Source organism: Eriocheir sinensis, chromosome 22, assembly GCF_024679095.1.
Source record: "Eriocheir sinensis breed Jianghai 21 chromosome 22, ASM2467909v1, whole genome shotgun sequence".
Taxonomy (NCBI): Eukaryota; Metazoa; Arthropoda; class Malacostraca; order Decapoda; family Varunidae; genus Eriocheir; species Eriocheir sinensis.
Window position 1 is genome coordinate 9,756,389 of NC_066530.1, and position 23,327 is coordinate 9,779,715.

Genomic DNA, 23,327 nt, shown 5'->3' on the forward strand with positions numbered 1-23,327 from the left:
GTATAGTTTCCCTTGTGTTCATGTATAAGTCAACCCTCAGTTCTTTGTATAGTTTCCCTTGTGTTCATGAATAAGTCAACCCTCAGTTCTTTGTATAGTTTCCCTTGTGTTCATGAATAAGTCAACCCTCAGTTCTTTGTATAGTTCCCCTTGTGGCCATGTATAAGTCAACCCTCAGATGAAGTCATTGACGTGAAATTTTTTTATCTTCCTAGTTTTGTATGATGAGGCAGCCATTTCTCTGAGGTGGGCCGCCCCCATGCCCGATATCATCCCAGTGAAGCATTCCTGGTCTGGGCGGAACACTTCACAAACACTGGATTTCCCTCTGGAGGCATGCGTGGCCTTCCTTCAGGGCATTTTGTTTTTATAGATATTTTGGCGACAGACAAACAAACAAATGAATGACAACAGCATCTCTGCCCTGCCCACAACACACGGGCGGGCAGCAGCAGGAGGCTGGTGGCATCAGACAGGGTGAGGAGCTTCATCACAGTGCAGGGCAAGAGGCAACACTTACACTTTGTCCAAAAGGCGTTCTTTTGTCATCTGGAAATCCTTGAATGTGACTCCTCACAATATTATTGGACAGAAAATTTAAATCAACAGAACTTTGCTTCTAGTTGTCACCTGATAGCGAGGGTCGTCGGGGCTGACTGGCCGGCCGCCGTGCCTCCAGGACAACTCAGGTCTGGGGCTGCCGGACGCTTGGCACACCAGGTCCACACTCTGCCCCGCCACGCCGATGACCCTGGGCTGGACGTTGGCGCGCTCAATCACGGCTGGCACTGAGAAGAAAAGTATTTCATGAAACATCCAATGGATGTAAAAGATGCACCAGAAGGCTAGGAGAACACAGCAACAGTCAAAACAGTACAACAATAAATATCTTACTTCTGTAGGCCTCTAAACATACAAGTCTACAGTTAGAGAACTTCATATTTCAAGCCTCAGTGTAATACTAATTTTGCTGAGGATCTCTGTCATGATCAGTGAGTGTTGGCTGTGAGTGCAGTGTGGGGCAAGAGCAGCCTCAGTAAATGATGCAAGCGTTGGGAGAGTTACAAGTTTCTGCTGGCATGAAGGACATAAACTTGGTGAATCTAAACAACAGACCAAGTTTGCTATGCACTGAAATCAACAGACAAGTCCAGTACCAATTCTGTTCCATGTCTTGGCTGGGCTGAACACAAGCCATTTTTGCACTTCTGAGTCTGGCAGCTCACAGCTGGGGCCCAACACAGTGTGGAAGGCAGCCATGCCCTCCCCCTCAGCTGTGTGGCCAATCCTCAACAAAATTTGAAGAGCTACACTCCAGTTGAAAGTGAGTCCACATTGTGTAGTTATTTCTAAGATGGAGCTCAGAAAGACTCACTCACTCACTTTAGCATCACATTTATTAAAAGACGACAAGAAGAAATTACTCCTGCCAGGTTTGCAGTAGACTGGCTTTGTTTTGCAAGATATAAAGTAAGGTGAGCAAAGCTTTCTTCTATGGTATATTTTCGTATAAAATTATTATAATTATTTAAATGAAATATCAGAGTAGTTTGCCTCACAGCCCTTTTAGAGAAACTAATGAGTGGCACGGCCTTTTTGCCTCCTCCATGCCGATGGGGTGGACACTGTGCTGCCCCTGACAAGGTTCAGCAACATTACAAAATGAAGGAGAATGACTTTGTGAAGAGAGTGCATGAGGGAAGGACTGAGGGAGGGGGTGTCAGGGGAAGACCACCTGTGAAGTGGATCAATAGGGTGAGTGAGTACTGGGGCGAGAGTTGGAAGTAGCAGGACTGAGTGTGCTGAGAGGGAGTGCCAGAACAGGGAGAGATGGAGACACTTCTGCCGCGGCCACCCCCTGGAGGGAAGTTCCCACGAGGGAGTAAGGCAGCAGAGATATAGATAGATAGATAGATAGACAAAAATGAAGAGACAAAATCATCTCCATGATTACTAAAAACTAAGAAAAATGTCAGTAGAAAAGTTCTGCTAACCTTGCACAACGACATTATAGGTGAGTGTGTCCTGGCCGGCAGCACTGACCACCACACAGCTGAAGGCCCCACCGTCACCCTTCCTCACTCGCCGGATGTGCAGTTCTTGGCCACCTGACCTCACCTGGGTTTCAAATATAACTTTATGAGATCACAAACAGATTAAGAATTCATACTCAACTTTATCTTCAAAAAACAAATATTAAGTGTGTGTGTGTGTGTGTGTGTGTGTGTGTGTGTATTTACCTAGTTGTATTTACCTAGTTGTGAAATACAGGAAAAGAGCCGTACTAGGCTCGTGCTGTCCCGTCTCCATAACGTTTATTATCCAGTTTGGCTTTAAATTCATGAATCATTTTTGCACACACAGTCTCCTCGTCAAGTCTGTTCCATGTTTTTACGCTTCTGTATGGAAAACTGTATTTCTTGATGTATTTCTTGATGATGATGGGTGTGTTTGTGTGTGTGTCTAAATTTGTCAGCAGTCAGCAGCTTAGTCCAACCCTGAGGCCAAGCTACAGGTGGACGCTCTACATGAACTTAAGCGCTCACCACTGCCTTCAGTCTTCACACACCTGATAGTTTGGGTTGATGAATGGCGTGATGGGCTGCCCGTGTCTTATCCACGACACGGCTGGCATCAAGGAGCTCTCTGCGTCACAGGTCAGCACCAGTGGCTGGTTCATGACTACATCCACACTATTCTCTTGAGGTGGAATAATGTGGGGAGGTTCTACGGAACAAAACCACAAGTGTCAATAGTAGTTACATACATCGATTATTTGGGGAACACCTACTTGCCTAAAATTACGAGAAAGCACTACAGTAACCTACCATGCATGACAAAGATGGGGAACACTGACTTGTGTCTATAATCACAAGAAAGCAATAGAGTATCTTACCAGGAATGGCAAAAATGGGAAATACTTACACTTGTCTAAAATTACAAGAAAGCATTAGAGTGACGTACCAGGAATAGCAGAGATGGGAAACACACTTGTCTAAAATTACAAAAAAGCACTACCATGACATCCCAGAAATTACCATAATGGGAAATACTTACATGGGTCTAAGATTACAAGAAAGCACTGGAGTAACTTACCAGGAATAACAAAGACAGGAAAACACTTAAATTAGTCAAAAATACGTAACAAGAAAACACTAGAGTGACTTACTGTGAATGACAGAGACGGGGAAACACTTACATGGGTAAAAAATTACAGTACCCTCTCGAGTTTCGTGATCCTCGAGTTTCGCGGTTAGTCCTAAATTCTTACCATCCCGACTTTCACGCATTATCACCCCGAGTTTCGCGCTGCTTTGACATGTACGGGTCACGCCTACTTACCATTGGCGTCACGCACGCTACCTTTAAAGGTAGTATCACACTGGACGTTTTCCTCCAAACATTGTGGCTAAGAGAGAGAGAGAGAGAGAGAGAGAGAGAGAGAGAGACTAATTAACACGTTAACCGCGTTTGAACTTCCCGCTGCCTCTTCCCTGTCGAGTTTGGTTCAACTCAGCACAGCCTCAATACCATGCGAGCCCCCGAGTCGAGAGAAGGTGTGTAGCTTGACTCTGGTTATGAGCCCCTCTCGTGAAAGGTGAGATAGAGAGGATGAAAACAAGGAGAAAGGAGAAGGGTGTGGGGAGAGAGGGTCAGAAAGAATAGTCAGGTATGAACATGACCAAGTCAGGTCATGTTCATACCTGTCACACACACACAGAAGGTGAAATGAGAAGGATGTGGGGAGGATGGGGCAGAAAGGAGAGTCAGATCAGGGCTTTGGTCAAAACATGACCTGACTCAGGTCAGGTCATTTCCTGACACACACACACACACACACACACACACAGAAGGGGAATGAGAATAGTGTGGGGAGGGAGGGGCAGTAAGGAGAGTCAGATCAGGGCTTGGTCAGGATATGACCTGACTCAGGTCAAAACATGACCTGACTCAGGTCAAGACATGACCTGACTCTCCCTTCTGCCCCTCCTTCCCCCCACCCTTCTCATTTCCCTTTCTATGTGTGTGTGTGTGTGTGTGTGTGTGTGTGTGTGTGTGTGTGTGTGTGTGTGTGTGTGTGTGGGTGGGTGGGTGGGTGTGTGTGTGTGTGTCATGACATGACCCGACTCTCCCTTCTGCCCCTCCTCCCCACACCCTTCTAATTTCCCTTTCTATGTGTGTGTGTGTGTGTGTGTGTGTGTGTGTGTGTGTGTGTGTGTGTGGGTGTGTGTGTGTGTGTGTGTGTGACCGACTCCCTTCTGCCTCCTCCCCCCACCCTTCTCATTTCCCTTTCTATGTGTGTGTGTGTGTGTGTGTGTGTGTGTGTGTGTGTGTGTGTGTGTGTGTCATGACATGACCCGACTCTCCCTTCTGCCCCTCCTCCCCACACCCTTCTAATTTCCCCTCATGTGTGTGATGCACACCTGGAAAACTTGCCAGTTGCCCAAGCTGCCACCAACGCAGCAGGAAGAAAATGGCCCAGTGTGACACCAGCTTACGGACAACCGACAACTCGCTCCCAGATGGGCGTACAGGAGTTGCCAGTAGCCACAACGTTTAAAGGAAAACGGCCAGCGTGACACCACCTTAAGGCAGCGAGGCTGCTGACCGGGTGAGTGCCGGCGATGACGTCATCGGACTCCCAGCGAATCACAAGCATGTTTTCAGAGCTCAGCCAATCATAAGGCTTCATCTGTGGCTTTAAAACGATCCGTTCTTTCTTCCTGTTTTCCTCCTTTTTCCAAGGTACATATTTTGAGATAACAAGGGAGTAAAGGAGGAAAAAAAGTGAGCTCTGGGGGCAGCATGAGCCAATTATAATGGCGCCACTATAAACAGTTGCCTGCGCCATGACGGGCTCGGGGCCGACCATCAGGCCCAGATGGATAGTCTACATAGGCCACATGTAAAAAAAAAAATATATATATCCACGGGTCGGAACAAATAAGCGCTTTTTCAGTGTTTTCAATACCTCGAGTTTCGCGATCCTCGAGTTTAGCGCTATACCTTCGGAATGAAGCGAGCGCGAAACTCGAGAGGGTACTGTACAAGAAAGCACTGGAGTAACTTACCGTGAATGACAACCGAGAAGTCCCGAAAAGCACTGCCGGAGGGGGAGGTGGCGGTGCAAGTGTAGTCACCCGAGTCGTTGGTCTGGGCACGGTGGAGCCTCAGCACCTGCCCCTCCTCCAGCAGCTCCAGGTGACCTCCTGCTATGACCTCCTGCAGTGGGAGAGAGATAAAAGGTCAATATTCTTAAAGGTATCGGGCTCCCAACACAACTACATTAATACCTCGGTTAACCCGTCCGCTGTTATTGGCATGGATTTGGCCTTCACTGGTAGCCTGTTACTATATTCCCAGGTCTTTCTCTGCCACTGTGGTGGATAGTGGAGTGTTCCCCATGTGGTATTGGTATGCTGGATATCCCTTCCCAAGGTGCATGACTACATTTTTCTTCATTGAATTGTAGCAGCCACTTTTTGATCCACTGCATCACTATAAATTAAGAGAAATACTATAAGCTGCCTGATCAGGAGCCTTCAAACACCTGAGATGCTGAGAAAGAGGAAACTAAGGTAAAAGTGATGAGAGAAGGAGGAGGAGGAGAATGGGGGATTGCAGTGAAAGGGAAACGACCAAGGTATAAAGTGAAGGACCTGTAGTTTGTCACCCACCATGAAAGCGAGGCCTAAGATGGAGATTTAAGTGAATGGGGAGTGAGTCAAGATTTTTGTTTTTTAACAGCACAGACAGCAACTCAAGGGCAACAAAAGGAAGATGTAAAAAAAAAAAAGAGCCCGCTAACTGTTGCTCTCATGTGGATGTGCTTCGCTCTTTAATAAATTCCAATAGGCATAGAATTTTACATAGGTGCTAGAATTAGGTGAGAGATAAATTGCACAGATGCATTGAGTAGTAGAATATCACTTAAGTCTTAGCCAGGTGGTGGAAAAATTCTGATTATTCCTTGGTTGACGTAGCTCTCCATCTTTAGTCGAGGAGATGGCTGGTGTATAGTTGGTAGAAATAAGTGAGAGATAAATATCACAGAGGTATTTAGTCATAGAAAACACTTAAGTCTTAGCAGATGCTGGAAAATTCTAAATATTTCATGATGTGACGTACCTGATAATCTTTAGTCCAGGTGATGGTGGGTGTATAGTTGATAGAAATAAGTGAGATATAAACAGCACAGACATATTTAGCAGTAGAATTTCACTTAAGTTGAAGCTGAATGCTGGAAAATACTATAGATTCCATTAAGTGACGTACGTGATAATCTTTAGTCCAGGAGATGGTGGGCATGTAGTTGATAGACTTGGGTGAGAGATAAACTGCACAGACGTATTTAGATGCAGAAAAACAGTTAAGTCTTAGCCAGATGGTGTAAAATTCTAGAGATTCCTTCATGTGACGTACCTGTCCATCTTTAGTCCAGGAGATGGTGGGCATATAGTTGGTAGAAATAAGTGAGAGATAAGCAGCATAGAGGTGTTTAGCTGCAGAAAAACAATTAAGTCTTAACCAGATGGTGGAGAATTCAAGAGAAACCATGAAGTGACATAACTGATAATCGTTAGTCCAGGTGAGGGTAAGCATATAGTTGGCAGAAATAAGTGATAGATAAACAGCACAGAGGTGTTTAGTTGCAGAAAAACACTTAAGTCTTTGCCGATGGTGGAAAATTCAATAGATTCCATGCAGTGACAAACCTCTCCATCTTTAGTCCAGGAGATGGTGGGCATATAGTTGGTAGAAATAAGTGATAGATAACCAGCATAGAGGTGTTTAGCTGCAGAAAAACACTGAAGTCTTAGCCAGATGGTGGAAAATTCAATAGATTCCATGATGTGATGAACCTGTCCATTTTTATTCCAGGTGAGGGTGGGTATATAGTTGGTAGAAGTAGGTGAGATAAACTGCACAGACAGAAAAACACACAAGTCTTAGCGAGATGGTGGAAAATTCAAGAGATTCCTTGATGTGACGTACCTGTCTATCTTTAGTTCAGGTGAGGGTGGGAGTATAGTTGATAGAAATAAGTGATAGATAACCAGCATAGAAGTATTTAGCTGCAGAAAAACAATTAAGTCTTAGCTAGATGGTAATAATTCTATAGATTCCATGCAGTGACGAACCTGTCCATCTTTAGTCCAGGAGATGATGGGCATATGGTTGGTAGAAATAAGTGATAGATAACCAGCATAGAGGTGTTTAGTTGCAGGAAAACAATTAAGTCTTAGCTAGATGGTAATAATTCTATAGATACCATGCAGTGACGAACCTGTCCATCTTTAGTTCAGGAGATGGTGGGCATATAGTTGGTAGAAATAAGTGATAGATAACCAGCATAGAGGTGTTTAGTTGCAGGAAAACAATCAAGTCTCAGCCCATGGTGGAAAATTCTAGAGATTCCATGATGTAACTTACCTGATTATCTTTAGTTCAGGTGAGGGTGGGAGTATAGTTGATATAAATAAGTAATAGATAACCAGCATAAAGGTGCTTAGTTGCAGGAAAACAATTAAGTCTCAGCCAATGGTGGAAAATTCTAGAGATTCCATGATGTGACATACCTGATTATCTTTAGTTCAGGTGAGGGTGGGAGTATAGTTGATATAAATAAGTAATAGATAACCAGCATAGAGGTGTTTAGCTGCAGAAAAACAATTAAGTCTTAGCCAGATGGTGGAAAATTCAATAGATTCCATGCAGTGACGAACCTCTCCATCTTTCGTCCAGGAGATGGTGGGCGTTGGGTTTCCGAGGGTGTAGCATTCCAGGTCCATTGTGCGGTTGACCACGCCGACAGTGTCCCCGCCCACGCCTCCTCCAATGGTGTTCTCCACGAGGTCCTCAATGATCACTGGTGGCACTGGAGAGGCAGAGCTAGTGTCACTGTAAGATCTTTGGGTGAAACGTCAAATTGTTCTTCACTGTCTCACTGAACGATGCCTTTCTTAACCATTCTATATTTCCTATCCTTTCAAATAATGTAGTTTTCCTCTCCTTTATTTTTTGGTGAGAGTATCAGGGAGCACCTCAAACTTCAAATTGTTCTCCACTGTCTCACTGAACGATGCCACTCTCAATCATTCTATATTAGCTATCCTATCAAATAATGTAGTTCTCCTCTCCCTTATTTTTGGTGAGAGTATCAGGGTGTACCTCAAACTTCAAACTGTTCTTCACTGTCTCACTGAACAATAGCACCTCTAAAGAAAGAAGTTGGAAAGTTTTGTTTAGTCGGCGCAACATCTGTGGTCATATGCCGGAGAGAGACAGAAGGGGAAGGAATTATAGGAGAAGGGAACAAATCTCAGGAGACGGGACACAACCCCTGATTAATACCTGGTACCCATTCACTGCTGGGTGGACAGGGGCGTAAGGTATCGGAAAAGCTGCCCAAATTTTTCCACTCCGCCCAGGAATTGAACCCAGGCTCTCTCGGTTGTGAGCCAAGTGTGCTAACCACCACACCACGAAGCCCCCATAGCACCTCCAACCATTCTGTATTTCCTATCCTATCAAATAATGTAGTTTTCCTCTTCCCTTATTTTTCAGTGAGTGTCATGGTGCACCTCAAACTTCAAATTGTTCTTCACTGTCTCACTGGACGATGCCTTTCTTAACCATTCTATATAAGCTATCCTATCAAATAATGTAGTTCTCCTCTCCCTTATATTTGGCAAGAGTATCAGGGTGCACCTCAAAATTCAAATTATTCTTTTTTAATCACTGAACTATATATATCATCTCCAACCCTTATATATTTCCCATCCTATCAAATAATGTAGTTCTCCTCCCCATATTTTTCAGTGAGAGTGTCAGGGAGCACCTCAAACTTCAAATTGTTCTTCACTGTCTCACTGAACGATGCCTCTCTTAACCATTCTATATTTCCCATCCTATCAAATAATGTAGTTCTCCTCTTCCGTATTTTTCAGTGGGAGTGTCAGGGTGCACCTCAAACTTCAAATTGTTCTTCTTTATCTCACTGAACTATACCATCTCCAACCATTCTGTATTTCCTATCCCATCAAATAATGTAGTTCTCCTTTTCCCTTATTTATCAGTGGGAGTGTCAGGGAGCACCTCAAACTTCAAACTGTTCTTCACGGTCTCACTGAACAACAGCACCTCCAACCATTCGGTCTGTATTTCCTATCCAAACAAATAATATAGTTCTCCTCTTCCCTGATTTTTGGCGAGAGTGTCAGGGCGTATATCAAACTTCAAATTGTTCTTTACTGTCTCACTGAACAATAGCATCTCCAACCATTCGATCTGTATTTCCTATCCAAACAAATAATATAGTTCTTCTCTTTCCTAATTTTTGGCGAGAGTGTCAGGGCGTACCTCAAACTTCAAATTGTTCTTTACTGTCTCACTGAACAATAGCACCTCCAACCATTCAATCTGTATTTCCTATCCAAACAAATAATATAGTTCTTCTCTTCCCTAATTTTTGGCGAGAGTGTCAGGGAGCACCTCAAACTTCAAATTCTTCTTCACTGTTTCACCGGGGGATACCATTCTCAATCATTCTATATTAGTAATCCTATCAAAAAGTGTAGTTCTCCTCCCCATATTTTTCAGTGAGAGTATCAGGGAGCACCTCAAACTTCAAATTGTTCTTCACTGTCTCACTGAATAATGCCTTTCTTAACCATTCTATATTTCCCATCCTGTCAAATAATGTAGTTGTCCCCATATTTTTCAGCGAGAGTGTCAGGGCGTACCTCAGACTTCAAATTGTTCTTCACTGTCTCACTGAATTATATATACTATCCTCAGCCTTTTTACATTTCCCGTCCTATCAAATTGTTCCTCGCTGTCTCACTGAACAATAGCACCTCCAACCATTCTATATAAGCTATCCTATCAAATAATGTAGTTCTCCTCTTCCGTTATTTTTCAGTGAGAGTATCAGGGAGCACCTCAAACTTCAAATTGTTTTTCTTTATTTCAGTGAACTATATATACCATCCTCACCCCTTTTATATTTCCCATCGTATCAAATAATGTAGTTCTCCTCTCCCTTATTTTTGGTGAGAGCATCAGGGCGTACCTCAAATTTCAAATTGTTCTTCATTGTCTCACTTAACTATACCATTCTCAGTCCTTTTTTTTATATTTCCCAACCTATCAAATAATGTAGTTCTCTCCCCACATTTTTCAGTGAGAGTATCAGGCCACACCTCAAACTTCAAACTGTTCTTCACTGTCTCACTGAACCATGCCATTTTCAATCATTCTATATCAGTTACCCTATCAATAATGTAGTTGTCCTCCCCATATTTTTCAGAGAGAGTGTCAGGGCGCACCTCAAACGTCAAATTGTTCTTCACTGTCTCACTGAACTATACTATTCTCAACCATTCTATATTAGCTATCCTATCAAATAATGTAGTTCTCCTCTAACCTAACATAACCTACCCTGTCCCAGCCTAACCCTAGCCTAACTTGACCTACCCTATCCTAACCAAACCTAACTTACCCTACCCTCTCCTATCCTAAGCTACCCTAACTTGACCTACCCATAACCTCCAAGTCGAAGGTGACCGAGTCTTCCCCGGCCTCATTGACGGCCTTGCAGGTGTAGTTGGCGGTGTGGGACGGGAAGGTTCGCAGGATTTTCAGCAGCTCTCCGCCCCCTGTGATGTGGACGAACGGATCCTGCCTCCCATCGACCTCCACTCCGTCCTGCAGCATAACAAACACCAGTCATAAGAATGTATACCACTGCCTTGGTCCTGGTGTGCTGCTGTGTAAGGAAGGTTATAACAAACACCAGTCACAAGAATGTATACCACTGCCTTGGTCCTGGTGTGCTGCTGTGTAAGGAAGGTCATAACAACACCAGTCACAAGAATGTATACCACTGCCCAGGTCCTGGTGTGCTGCTGTGTAAGGAAGGTCAAAAGATTGTAAACTGGGTCATGATGAACAGTAAATATACCACTGTAATGCTGCTGAATTGTCACCTTGCTGCACCCTTATTCACACTTTTTCATTTTGCTTTTTTCTCACTCTTATGCACTTTTTGACATATAAACAGTGATGATAAACCACAGGCCAGGAAGTCTTATGGCGGATTGGTCTGGCCCACAGTGTTATGGACTCGCTCAACACGAGTATATGGCGTTGTCGATACCTGTGCAGAAGGACAAAGATCCGGATCTTCAAGTCCCTTGTGCTCCCTGTCTTACTCTATGGTTGTGAGACATGGACACTAAATGGAGACTTGGAGAGGTGGATTGATGCCTTTGGTAATAAGTGTCTACGCAGAATCATGGGATATCACTGGAATGACTTTGTGTCAAACCGACGACTACTCTGTGAGACTGATTCCACATATATTACCTGCACAGTCCGTCAACGCCAACTCCGGCTATATGGGCACGTGGCACGTTTTCCAGAAGCTGATCCTGCTCATCGGGTTGTCTCTGTATGAGACAATCCTGAATGAGGGAGGCCGAGGGGACGCCCACAGAGTTCGTGGATTGAGCAAGTCGATAAATCCTGCCGTGAGGTACTCGGGTTGGGAAGGGGGTCTGCGTGGAGACTCGCCCGGAGGGACCCCCGGGCTTGGCATCATAGGGTGGGCGAGGCGACGCGCCCCCCAGCGTATGCCCCCATTGATTGATTGATTAATTTCTGTGAAGCTATGAGCATGCTTAACCAGGTAGCTGTGGAGATCATGTTTCTTAAAAGCCCCTCTAAGCGAATTTATGAGAAAAAATCATCACTCACGCAAACCATTATATTATATGTATCAACGCATTTGTGATGGTATGCGGTAAAGCCACAAATTTGGCCCGTCACTGCTACCGGGTTAATTGATCATCAACAGACTCCCACAGCAATGGTAAGGCTTTGTACCACTTCAACCACAATGAAACACTAAACAGCTAAGTCAAACCCTCCCAACTGAAGTGCAGCAACATATAATACTGCAGTTCTGGCACCAATAATGTTCATAATATATATAAATGATATGCTGGAGGGTATGAAATGTTAAAATGTTATATGAGCCTTTTTGCAGATGATGCAAAGTTAATAAAAAAGTGAGGATGAAGGAAGACTATGAAGAACTGCAAAAACACCTGGATGGAGTGTACAGATGGAGCCAGTTATGGGAGATGGAATTTAATGCAAACAAATGTCATGTTATGGAAATGGGGAAAAGTAAAAAAAGACCAAGGAAAACATACATGATGGGAGAAGAAAACTTAAAGGTGGTACATGAAGAAAAAGATTTGGGAGTAACGATGCAAGACACACTATCCCCAGAAAAGCATATAAACAAGCTGTTTGGAGAAACCTACAGGATGATGCAAAATATAAGGGTATCATTCCAATTTATGGACAAAGAAATGATGAAGAAAATAATAACAACACTGATAAGACCAAAACTTGAATATGCTGCAGTTGTGTGGTCACCTCACAAAAAGAAGGATATCAGAAAGTTGGAAAGAATACAGAGAATTGCAACTAAAATGGTCCCAGAACTCTCGAATATGACGTGTGAAGACAGATTGAAGGAGATGGACTTGATGACACTGGAACAAAGAAGGGAGAGAGGAGAGCTGATCACACTGTATAAGTTGGTAAATAAGTTTGATGAGGTGGATAGAGATGATCTCTCCTCAACTGCGAGAACTCGGGGGCTGAGAGGACATGGAAAGAAACTTAACCCCTTCACTCCGGTGACAGCAATGGCGGTGTCCGATGGCATCACCTTATGGAAAGGGTTAGTCATCTTCTAAACCTCTTAATCCTCTTCCATTTCCCCTTGACCCTCTCCATACTGTGACGCCGACGTCTGCGTCATGGATGGAAAGGGTTAATAGAGGAACTTGTTTGAGTGACTTGAAAAAGTATAGTTTTCCACATAGAAGTGTTAACACTTGGAACAGCTTGGGGGAAGAGGTGGTGGAGGTGAGCAGTGTCCACCAAATGAAGGAAAGGCTGGATGAATGTAGATATGGGGACGGGACTATTAGAGCTTAGCTGAGGCCCTGTAGACTACAAATAGCTAAATACAAATAGGTAAATACACACACACTCTTTGCTTCTTCTTCCTTTTCTTCTTCCTCCCTTACTCTTTTTTCTTGCCTTACATACTTATTGTCTTTCTCTTCCTTCCTTCCTTTCCTTCTTCCTCCTCTACTTTTTTCTCCTTCCTTACATACTTTTCTTTCTCTTCCTTCCTTCCTTCCTTCCTTCCACCATTTTCCTTCTACAGCCAACACTGCATACCTTGGACCAGGTGATGGCAGCCCTGGGTCGCGCCTCCACGAAGCAGGACAGTGTGGCCGACGAGCTCTGCAACACCCTCAGACTTGTGCCGCCCTCTGGCTGCTCAATCACCGGAGGAACTGCAAGACAACAACCAGAGGGAAGACACACACACACACACACACACACACACACACACACACACACACACACACAGGACTGCACTGATCTCCCTCCAAAACCAAACCTTGATGCCAATGGGCCGTATCACTAAACATTTCGTCGCCCAAGTTGTTCCCCTATTTGACATGGCTTTCGTAGTTGTGGGCATTTCCAGGAGTAGTTTTATGACGCTGGTGGTAGTTTGACCCTTCTCCTGTGCCATGAACCTAAAAAAGCACTCATTAGAACCTGATTGATCCATTCTTTGACTTTTAGAAATAGTTAATGTGAGAAGCGAAAGTGTCTTATAATACCGAGCAAGGTGTCAAGGCATCCTGCTGTTGGTATTTCTCTGTTTGAATTGTGGAATCTTTTTTTTTTTAAGCATTTTAATTTTGTCACTCTGGAGTACCATCCTGACCCAGTTAAATGTGACCCTTGACTGTACACTTCTGTTGCTCAAGAAACATCAGAAGTGTACTTCATATACAAAAAATGCTGAAAAGTGATCCAAAACATTAACCTCCTCAGTCCCAAGAATGCATTTCACGTCATTCACAAAATGTTGTCTGGAAACATCAAAGACGCATAAAGTGTCATTGGCCTCGGATGAACAATAGGCTAAGTATTCTCCAAAAATCGAGAAATGACACTATCTGATTCATTTTCGGGCAAGTTGTGAGCGTGATGATCAATTTTAACGCGTCCGCTGCGATTAGCATGGATTTGGCCTTCACTGGTAGCCTGGTCACATATAGTCCCAGGTGGATAGTGGAGTGTTTCCCATGTGGTATTGGTGTGCTGGATATCCCTTCACTGGTAGCCTGGTAACATACACTCCCAGGTCTTTCTCTACCTCTGTGGTGGGTAGTGGAGTGTTTCCCATGTGGTATTGGTGTGCTGGATATCCCCTCCCAAGGTGCTTCACTTTACATTTTTCTTCATTGAATTGTATTGCTCCACTCCTGTAGCTTGGTGATGTCTTCTTGTAGGAAATCCTCAGTCAAGGGGTTAAAAGTAAATGTATGGTAATGCTCAATGACAGTTATTTCCACAGCTAGTTACCTCCTTCAACCTGGCCGACTCCCTGCCATTGGAGTGAATGAACAAAATGTATCTCCGGGTCTGAAGGGGTTAATATACATAGATATTTCCAAAAGTGAAAGAAATGGCATCTACATATAATAGAACATAAACCACACTACTCATCCTCAACATGCTGCATGAACCTATTAGAACAAAGCCTCCCCCCTCCCACGGCCCCACTGCACATGACTTTCTACTCAAGCTCATCCCTATACTGTCCAAATCCCTTACACAAGACTTAACCAGCATCTTCACTCTTTCATCCCTATACTGTCCAAATCCCTTATGCAAGAGTTAACCAGCATCTTCACTCTTTCATCCCTATACTGTCCAAATCCCTTATGCAAGAGTTAACCAGCATCTTCACTCTTTCATCCCTATACTGTCCAAATCCCATATGAAAGAGTTAACCAGCATCTTCACTCTTTCATCCCTATACTGTCCAAATCCCTTATGCAAGAGTTAACCAGCATCTTCATTCTTTCATCCCTATACTGTCCAAATCCCTTATGCAAGAGTTAACCAGCATCTTCACTCTTTCATCCCTATACTGTCCAAATCCCTTATGCAAGAGTTAACCAGCATCTTCACTCTTTCATCCCTATACTGTCCAAATCCCATATGAAAGAGTTAACCAGCATCTTCACTCTTTCATCCCTATACTGTCCAAATCCCTTATGCAAGAGTTAACCAGCATCTTCATTCTTTCATCCCTATACTGTCCAAATCACTTACACAAGAGTTAACCAGCATCTTCAGTCTTTCATCCCTATACTGTCCAAATCCCTTATGCAAGAGTTAACCAGCATCTTCAGTCTTTCATCCCTATACTGTCCAAATCCCTTATGAAAGAGTTAACCAGCATCTTCACTCTTTCATCCCTATACTGTCCAAATCCCTTATGTAGGAGTTAACCAACATCTTCACTCTTTCATCCCTATACTGTCCAAATCCCTTATGTAGGAGTTAACCAGCATCTTCACTCTTTCATCCCTATGCTGTCCAAATCCCTTATGCAAGAGTTAACCAGAATCTTCACTTTCCTCCCTATAATGTCCAAATCCCTTATGTAGGAGTTAACCAGCATCTTCACTCTTTCATCCCTATGCTGTCCAAATCCCTTATGCAAGAGTTAACCAGCATCTTCACTCTTTCACCCCTATACTGTCCAAATCCCTTATGCAAGAGTTAACCAGCATCTTCACTCTTTCATCCCTATACTGTCCAAATCCCATATGAAAGAGTTAACCAGCATCTTCACTCTTTCATCCCTATATTGTCCAAATCCCTAATGTAGGAGTTAACCAGCATCTTCACTCTTTCATCCCTATACTGTCCAAATCCCTTATGTAGGAGTTAACCAGCATCTTCACTCTTTCATCCCTATGCTGTCCAAATCCCTTATGCAAGAGTTAACCAGCATCTTCACTTTCCTCCCCATAATGTCCAAATTCCTTATGTAGGAGTTAACCAGCATCTTCACTCTTTCATCCCTATGCTGTCCAAATCCCTTATGCAAGAGTTAACCAGCATCTTCACTCTTTCCTCCCTATACTGTCCAAATCCCTTATGTAGGAGTTAACCAGCATCTTCACTCTTTCATCCCTATACTGTCCAAATCCCTTATGTAAGAGTTAACCAGCATCTTCACTCTTTCATCCCTCACACTGGTAAACTCTGGAACAATCTGTATTCCCTCCTGCCTACAACTTGAACTCTTTCAAGAGGAGGGTATCAGGACACTTCTCCTCCTGAAATTGACCTCTCTTTTGGCCACTCCTCTTAACTCTTTTTATGGAAGCAGTGATTTGCAGGCTTTATATTCATCTTTTTTTTTTTTTTTTTTTTGCCCAAGCTGTTTACTGTAAAAAAAAAAAAAAAGTGAGTTCATACCAAAAAAACAATACAATAATCACAAACACTCACCTAAGACCTGCACAAAGAACGTTTCCTCAGCAGAGCCGGCAGGGTTGGAGACGACGCATGTGTAGTGACCTTCATGCTTCTCAGCGGCGCCTGCAATCATGAGCGTCTGGTTGGCGTCACGGAGCTCCAGATCCAGGGCCAGCAGCTCACTCTCACTCAGCATCCAGTCCTCCCCCACCAGCCACACCACCTTCAAGAAAAGAAAATAAGAACTAGAAATGGAAAGTAGGAATCATATATTTTTTTCCTGACGTTCAATTATGACATTTTTTTCTGACATTCAGTTTTCAACATTTTTTTCCGACATTCAATTTTCGACTTTTTTTTTTTTAACATTCGATTTTCAACATACCGCATTTTGTGGTGTATAATGCGCACCTGTCTCAATTAAAAAATCCCAGAAAGTTATCCCTGCGTGATATACGCCAAAGGTACGAATTTTGATTTTTTTTTGGGAGGGGGTCTGCCTTTTTCCACTGTAATTTTGAAGTCTGCGTGGGGTTTTATGGGTCAGCGTGATTCCTAGGCTGCCACACAACTTCTCCGTGCCATCCTCAGTGTTTCCGTGACTGTAACAACATCAGGAGAGTTTTTCGTATTTTCTGCGTTTGAATCCACGCCCGAGTGTCCTTGACTCCTTATAAAACTCCTCTTGCTCCCAAAAGAACTCTCAATGTGAGTGCAGTTGGGAGAGAGCTGAAAGTGGCTTTTTCAAGCTTTGAAAGCTGTGTTAGTGGTGAAGACAGTGACATCAACAACATTGAACTCCAACCCTTCGTCTTATCAGGAAGGCTGAGCCCCTTTATTGTGCAACCTCAGTTTGGTGACCATCCTGTAGATCAATCTCATTACGGTGATGGTGGAAGTGATACTCAGGTCCCTCCCACCACCCTTCAGCATTATCAAGTTGAGAACATGAGGGTAATGAAGGGGGTTTGTAGCAAGGTCGAGTGCGTGGAGGGGAGGGCGTCTGCCAACACAGGCTTGCTCCGACCTAAAAGTTACTGGGCTTCATCAGATCACCACGAAAACACCACATGACGTAGAGACTTCGAGTTTGAGGCAGGCTGAAGAGGAAGGATGAATTAAGCGAATGCTTATAAATCTAAAGCTACTGGCTTAGGTAGAGCCATAAAATTGATAATGGAAAGTGACCAATTTCCAGGAGAATGTCAGAACATTGCCGTACGAGGAGAACCTATTTCACGGTACACCCCCGCCCTTCAGGGGTTAACAAAAATTTCAGGAAATTGTACATCATCAGTCTTGCTTAACCGTACATATTTCTAAGCATTTTAAGCACGGAATATTTTTATCCAGAATTGTAGTCTTAAAGTTTAGGGTGCGTGGTATACGCCAGAGTGCATTATATGCTACAAAATAAGTTTTTTTTTTTTCCGATGTTCAATTTTCGACATTTTTTTCTTTTTCCGACATTCAATTTCCAAATGTTGCGCCAGGTAAAATTTTAGATAAGAGGGGATGAAAGTGTTTCTGTTGGCAATGCATACGAACACAAACAGGCAAAACAAAAAATCAGATATCCAGTTTTTCTTTGCTTAATTTTTGCCATTTTTGTTTACAATTTTTAACCTTTTGGTCAGTATTTAGAGGAGTGTATCAGGACACCTCTCCACCAAAAACTGACCTCTCTTTTGGCCACTCTTTACTTTTCTCTTTTAAGGGAGCAGCAATTAGTGGGCTTTTTTTCTACACTTTCCTTTTGTTGGCCTTGTTACTTCCTTTACTATAAAAAAAAAAAAAAATAAATAAAAAAAAAACTCACAACACTTCCACTTCTCACATCAACTATTTCCAAGGGCCAAAAAGGTGGTTAATAGAGTACTCATGAGTGTGTTTTCATGTTCAGGATACAAAGGCATTGTCAAACTATCACCAGGGGCATAAAACCACCCGAGGAAATGCCCGCAACTCCTACGAAAGCCTTGGTGAATGTGTGTGGCTGGGCATCGCAATGTTTAAAAATATGTCCTTCATCTCTTCACTGGCTACATGGCTCACCTGTGGCTGTGGCTTTCCATTGGTGTGGCAGGAGAGTAAGAGGTCCCTCCCCTCCTGCACCTTGACCTTCCCTGAGGTGGGCGAGGCGGTGATGGTCGGCGGCGTCAGGACGTTCAGCGTGTGGTTGGTCATCAGGTCGCCCACAGTGTTGGTGGCCACACAGGACACTTGGCCCTCCATTGAACTCAGCACTCTACAAGAAGAAGAATGAAGAGTAATGAAAAAATAATAATAGAAAATGAAAAATTATAATAATTGAATCTAACACTTTAAGAAGAAATGATTTATCATTTAAAAAAAATATTAACCCAGTAGCTGCGGGGATCATGTTTCTTAAAGGCCCCTCTAAGCGAGAAAAATGAGAAAACATCATCACTCACGCAAACCATTTCATAATATATATCAACATATTTGTGATCAGTATATGCATCATCTATTTTGGGGGCTTTATATCATGGCAAAAATTTGCCTGTCGCTGGTACACGGTAAAGCCACAAATTTGGCCCGTCACTGCTACCGGATTAAGAATTGTTTTCCTAATTCATTATACTGACTGGAGGCACAGAATGGCCATAAAATGGTAGGAGACCATACAGTGTGATTTGCACGCAGTGTGAACAAAACAATATTAAACCACAAATCAATTATAATGGCAAGCAGGTCTACGATAACATGAGCCCGACCCTAATTAACAAAATCAGATGAGAAACTGCCATGGCTGTGCACTGACTGCCCAGACCAAACTCAGGGTCAAGCTCAAAGACTTGTAGCTGGGTGAGTTAACCACTACAATACAGAAACAGAAAGTAAACTATTGAATGAAGGCAACTTTTACATGCATACGTACATTAGTCACCAAATGCTTAACTCTACTAGTGTTGCCTGTGCTCCATTACCTGAGGATGTGAAGCTGTGCCTTTGTGGCCGAGAGATGCATGTACTTCCCTGATACAGAGGCAGGGAATAAACTTTTAAATGAATAGGTATGTCTTTTACGAAAATATGTAAATTCGTTCCCAAATGCTTCACTCCATTACTGCTGCCTGTGCTCCATTACCTGAGGATGCGAAGCTTTGCCTTTGTGGCCAAGAGCTGCATGTACTTCCCCGATATAGAGGCGGGGGGTTAAACTTTTAAATGAAGACAACTTTTACATGTTACCAAATGCTCAATTCTACAAGTGTTGCCTGTGCTCCATTACCTGAGAATGCGAAGCTGTGCCTTTGTGGCCGAGAGCTGCATGTACTTCCCCGATATAGAGGCGGGGGGTTAAACTTTTAAATGAAGACAACTTTTACATGTTACCAAATGCTCAATTCTACTAGTGTTGCCTGTGCTCCATTACCTGAGGATGTGCAGCTGTGCCTTTGTGGATGAGAGCTGCATGTACTTCCCCGAGGCCAGCACAGGGAGGCCGTTGATCTGCCACTGGATGTCAGGCTTTGGGTGGCCGTCAACAGGACACTCGAGAGACACAGGATGGTTCAGAAACACTGGAAGAAAAAAAAAAAACTATCTAAACTTCAAGGTGAGAAATATACCATGAATGAGTTAATAATGATCTTGCTTACCATATGCAAGTAATAACTGCCGGCAAGCATTTACAGTCATACCTCGGTTTATAAAATTAATATATTCCACAATTTTGCTCACTAATCAAAAACTTACACCCAAAACGAATGCACACTGTAATGCTGAAAACACATAGATCACACACTAGAGCACAAACGTAAGCGGACACGAGCGCACGGATGCTACCTCTGCGAATGTACAATGCGGACTGAGAACCCATCCCCATTGTTTTCCGCTCTGAGCGCTCTCATCTTGCAGCGAACAAAGAGAACCCAGTCTCACATCTTCGACTTGTACAAACAGGATGCTCATACACCAACTCACTGCTCATAAACCAAGGCATTTTTAGTGAGTTTTCTTGCTTGTAAATCAAACACTCATAAAGCAAGGCACTCATAAACCAAGGCATTTTTAGTGAGTTTTCTTGCTTGTAAATCAAACACTCATAAAGCAAAGCACTCATAAACCAAGGCATTTTTAGTGAATTTTTCTTGCTTGTAAATCAAACACTCGTAAAGTAAGGCACTCATAAACCAAGGCATTTTTAGTGAATTTTTCTTGCTTGTAAATCAAACACTCGTAAAGTAAGGCACTCATAAACCAAGGCATTTTTAGTGAATTTTTCTTGCTTGTAAATCAAACACTCGTAAAGTAAGGCATTTTTAGTGAATTTTTCTTGCTTGTAAATCAAACACTCATAAACCAAGGCATTTTTAGTAAATTTTTCTTGCTTGTAAATCAAACACTCATAAACCAAGGCATTTTTAGTGAATTTTCTTGCTTGTAAATCAAACACTCATAAACCAAGGCATTTTTAGTGAATTTTTCTTGCTTGTAAATCAAACACTCATAAACCAAGGCATTTTTAGTGAATTTTCTTGCTTGTAAATCAAACACTCGTAAAGCAAAGCACTCATAAACCAAGGCATTTTTAGTGAGTTTTCTTGCTTGTAAATCAAACACTCATAAACCAAGGCATTTTTAGTGAGTTTTCTTGCTTGTAAATCAAACACTCGTAAAGCAAGGCACTCATAAACCAAGGCATTTTTAGTGAGTTTTCTTGCTTGTAAATCAAACACTCGTAAAGCAAAGCACTCATAAACCAAGGCATTTTTAGTGAGTTTTCTTGCTTGTAAATCAAACACTCATAAACCAAAGCACTCATAAATCAAGGCATTTTTAGTGAATTTTCTTGCTTGTAAATCAAACACTCGTAAAGCAAAGCACTCATAAACCAAGGCATTTTTAGTGAATTTTCTTGCTTGTAAATCAAACACTCGTAAAGCAAAGCACTCATAAACCAAGGCATTTTTAGTGAGTTTTCTTGCTTGTAAATCAAACACTCATAAACCAAGGCATTTTTAGTGAGTTTTCTTGCTTGTAAATCAAACATTCGTAAAGCAAGGCACTCATAAACCAAGGCATTTTTAGTGAGTTTTCTTGCTTGTAAATCAAACACTCATAAACCAAGGCATTTTTAGTGAGTTTTCTTGCTTGTAAATCAAACACTCGTAAAGCAAAGCACTCATAAACCAAGGCATTTTTAGTGAGTTTTCTTGCTTGTAAATCAAACACTCGTAAATCAAACACTCATAAAACAAGGTATTATTGTATTCACTTAGAGAAGAAGTGAGTCACCTGTGTGGTTGGTCAGAGGCTGGTAGGTGAGGAAGGGCGGGGACAGCACCGTCACCTGGAACTCGTGCTTGGTGGTGCCGGCGGCGTTGGTGGCCACACACACGTACTGGCTGCTGTCCCCCTCCCCAAGATGTGTCACCCTCAGCAGGCTAACGGAAAAACATTAGGAGAGATTTTATTATTATTATTTTTTATGTTAAGGGAAACAACTCAAGGTCAAAAAAAATAATAATGAGAAAATATAAAAAAATGCTAATCGTGGCCACTGTCTCCCTCCCCAAGATGTGACATCCTCAACAGCCTAACAGAAACACATAAGGAGAGATTTTATTATTATTATTATTATTATTATTATTATTATTATTATTATTATTATTATTATTTTTTATAGTAAGGGAAGCAGCTCAAGGGCACAAAAAATAGTAATGAGAAAATAAAAGGCTGCTAATCACTGGCCGCTGTCTCCTTCCCCAAGATGTGTCACCCTCAACAGCCTGACGGAAAAACATTAGGAGATTTCATTATTATTATTATTATTTTCTTTTTTTTATTGTAAGGAAAGCAGCTCAAGGGCACAAGAAAATAATAGCAAGAAAAAAAGGCTGCTAATCACTGGCCGCTGTCCCCCTCCCCAAGATGTGTCACCCTCATAAGCCTGACGGAAAAAACATTAGGAGAGAAGATATCGGTAAGTGAACCACTGAGGACCTCCTTGCATTCTTTCAGGACACGTGGGAATATTTCTTCTGGGCCTAGCGATTTGTTTGACTTCAACCTACCAATCTTATCCTGGACTACCTGCCTGGTGATGGTCAGAGATTTTATTATTATTATTATTATTTTCTTTTTTATAGTAAGGGAAGCAGCTCAAGGGCACAAAAATAATAATAGTGAGAAAAAAAGGCTGGTAATAACTGGCCGCTGTCTCTCTCCCCAAGATGTGTCGCCCTCAACAGTCTGACAAGGAGAGACATTAGGAGAGGAGATTGTATTTATTTTCTTTTTTACAGTTAAGGAAGCAGCTCAGGGGCAAAATATATAATAATGAGAAGAAAAAAAAGTCTGCTAAACACTGCCCCTGTATCAAGAGTTCAAAAGAGTGGCCGAAAGAGAGGTCAATTTCGGGAGGAGAGGTGTCCTGATACTCTCGTCTTCAACAGTAACCACATTTCTACACATTTTTTTACAGTAATGGAAGCAGCTAAAGGGGAAAAATAAGAAGAAAAAAAGTCTGCTAAACACTGCCCCTACATAAAAGAGTTTAGAAGGGTGGCCAAAAGAGAGGTCAATTTCAGGAGGAGAGGTGTCCCGATACTCTCCTCTTCAACACTAACCACATTTCTACACATTTTTTGACAGTAATGGAAGTGGCTCAAGGGCAGAAAAAAATAAGTGAAAAAAAAGTCTGCTAAACACTGCCCCTACATAAAAGAGTTCAGAAGAGTGGCCGAAAGAGAGGTCAATTTCAGGAGGAGAGGTGTCCTGATACTCTCCTCTTCAACACTAACCACATTTCAACACATTTTTTTACAGTAATGGAAGGAGCTAAAGGGCAGAAAAAGTAAGTGAAGAAAAAGGCTGCTATACACTGCCCCTGTAAAAAGAGTTCAGACGAGTGGCCGAAAGAGAGGTCAATTTCAGGAGGAGAGGTGTCTTGATAACACTAACCACAT

The 23,327-nt window shown here is 42.6% G+C and overlaps 1 protein-coding gene across 4 annotated transcripts in view; it reads right to left on the reverse strand.

Moving 5' to 3' along the window:
• LOC127002010 (hemicentin-1-like) overlaps positions 1-23,327 on the reverse strand; it is a 251,350-nt gene that overhangs the window by 139,048 nt on the left and 88,975 nt on the right. For all 4 annotated transcript variants that reach the window (XR_007755636.1, XM_050867330.1, XM_050867331.1 and 1 more), the window contains exons 44-54: positions 21,655-21,803; positions 19,790-19,937; positions 18,445-18,637; positions 16,423-16,612; positions 13,270-13,388; positions 10,545-10,710; positions 7,728-7,879; positions 5,073-5,223; positions 2,570-2,727; positions 1,995-2,118; positions 631-788 (exon numbers count right to left, since the gene is read on the reverse strand). Coding sequence is in view for 3 of the 4 variants with exons in the window: in XM_050867330.1 (XP_050723287.1) it covers positions 631-788; positions 1,995-2,118; positions 2,570-2,727; positions 5,073-5,223; positions 7,728-7,879; positions 10,545-10,710; positions 13,270-13,388; positions 16,423-16,612; positions 18,445-18,637; positions 19,790-19,937; positions 21,655-21,803 (1,708 nt within the window). In the remaining variant the exon portion in view is untranslated. The remainder of the gene's footprint in view (positions 1-630; positions 789-1,994; positions 2,119-2,569; positions 2,728-5,072; positions 5,224-7,727; positions 7,880-10,544; positions 10,711-13,269; positions 13,389-16,422; positions 16,613-18,444; positions 18,638-19,789; positions 19,938-21,654; positions 21,804-23,327) is intronic.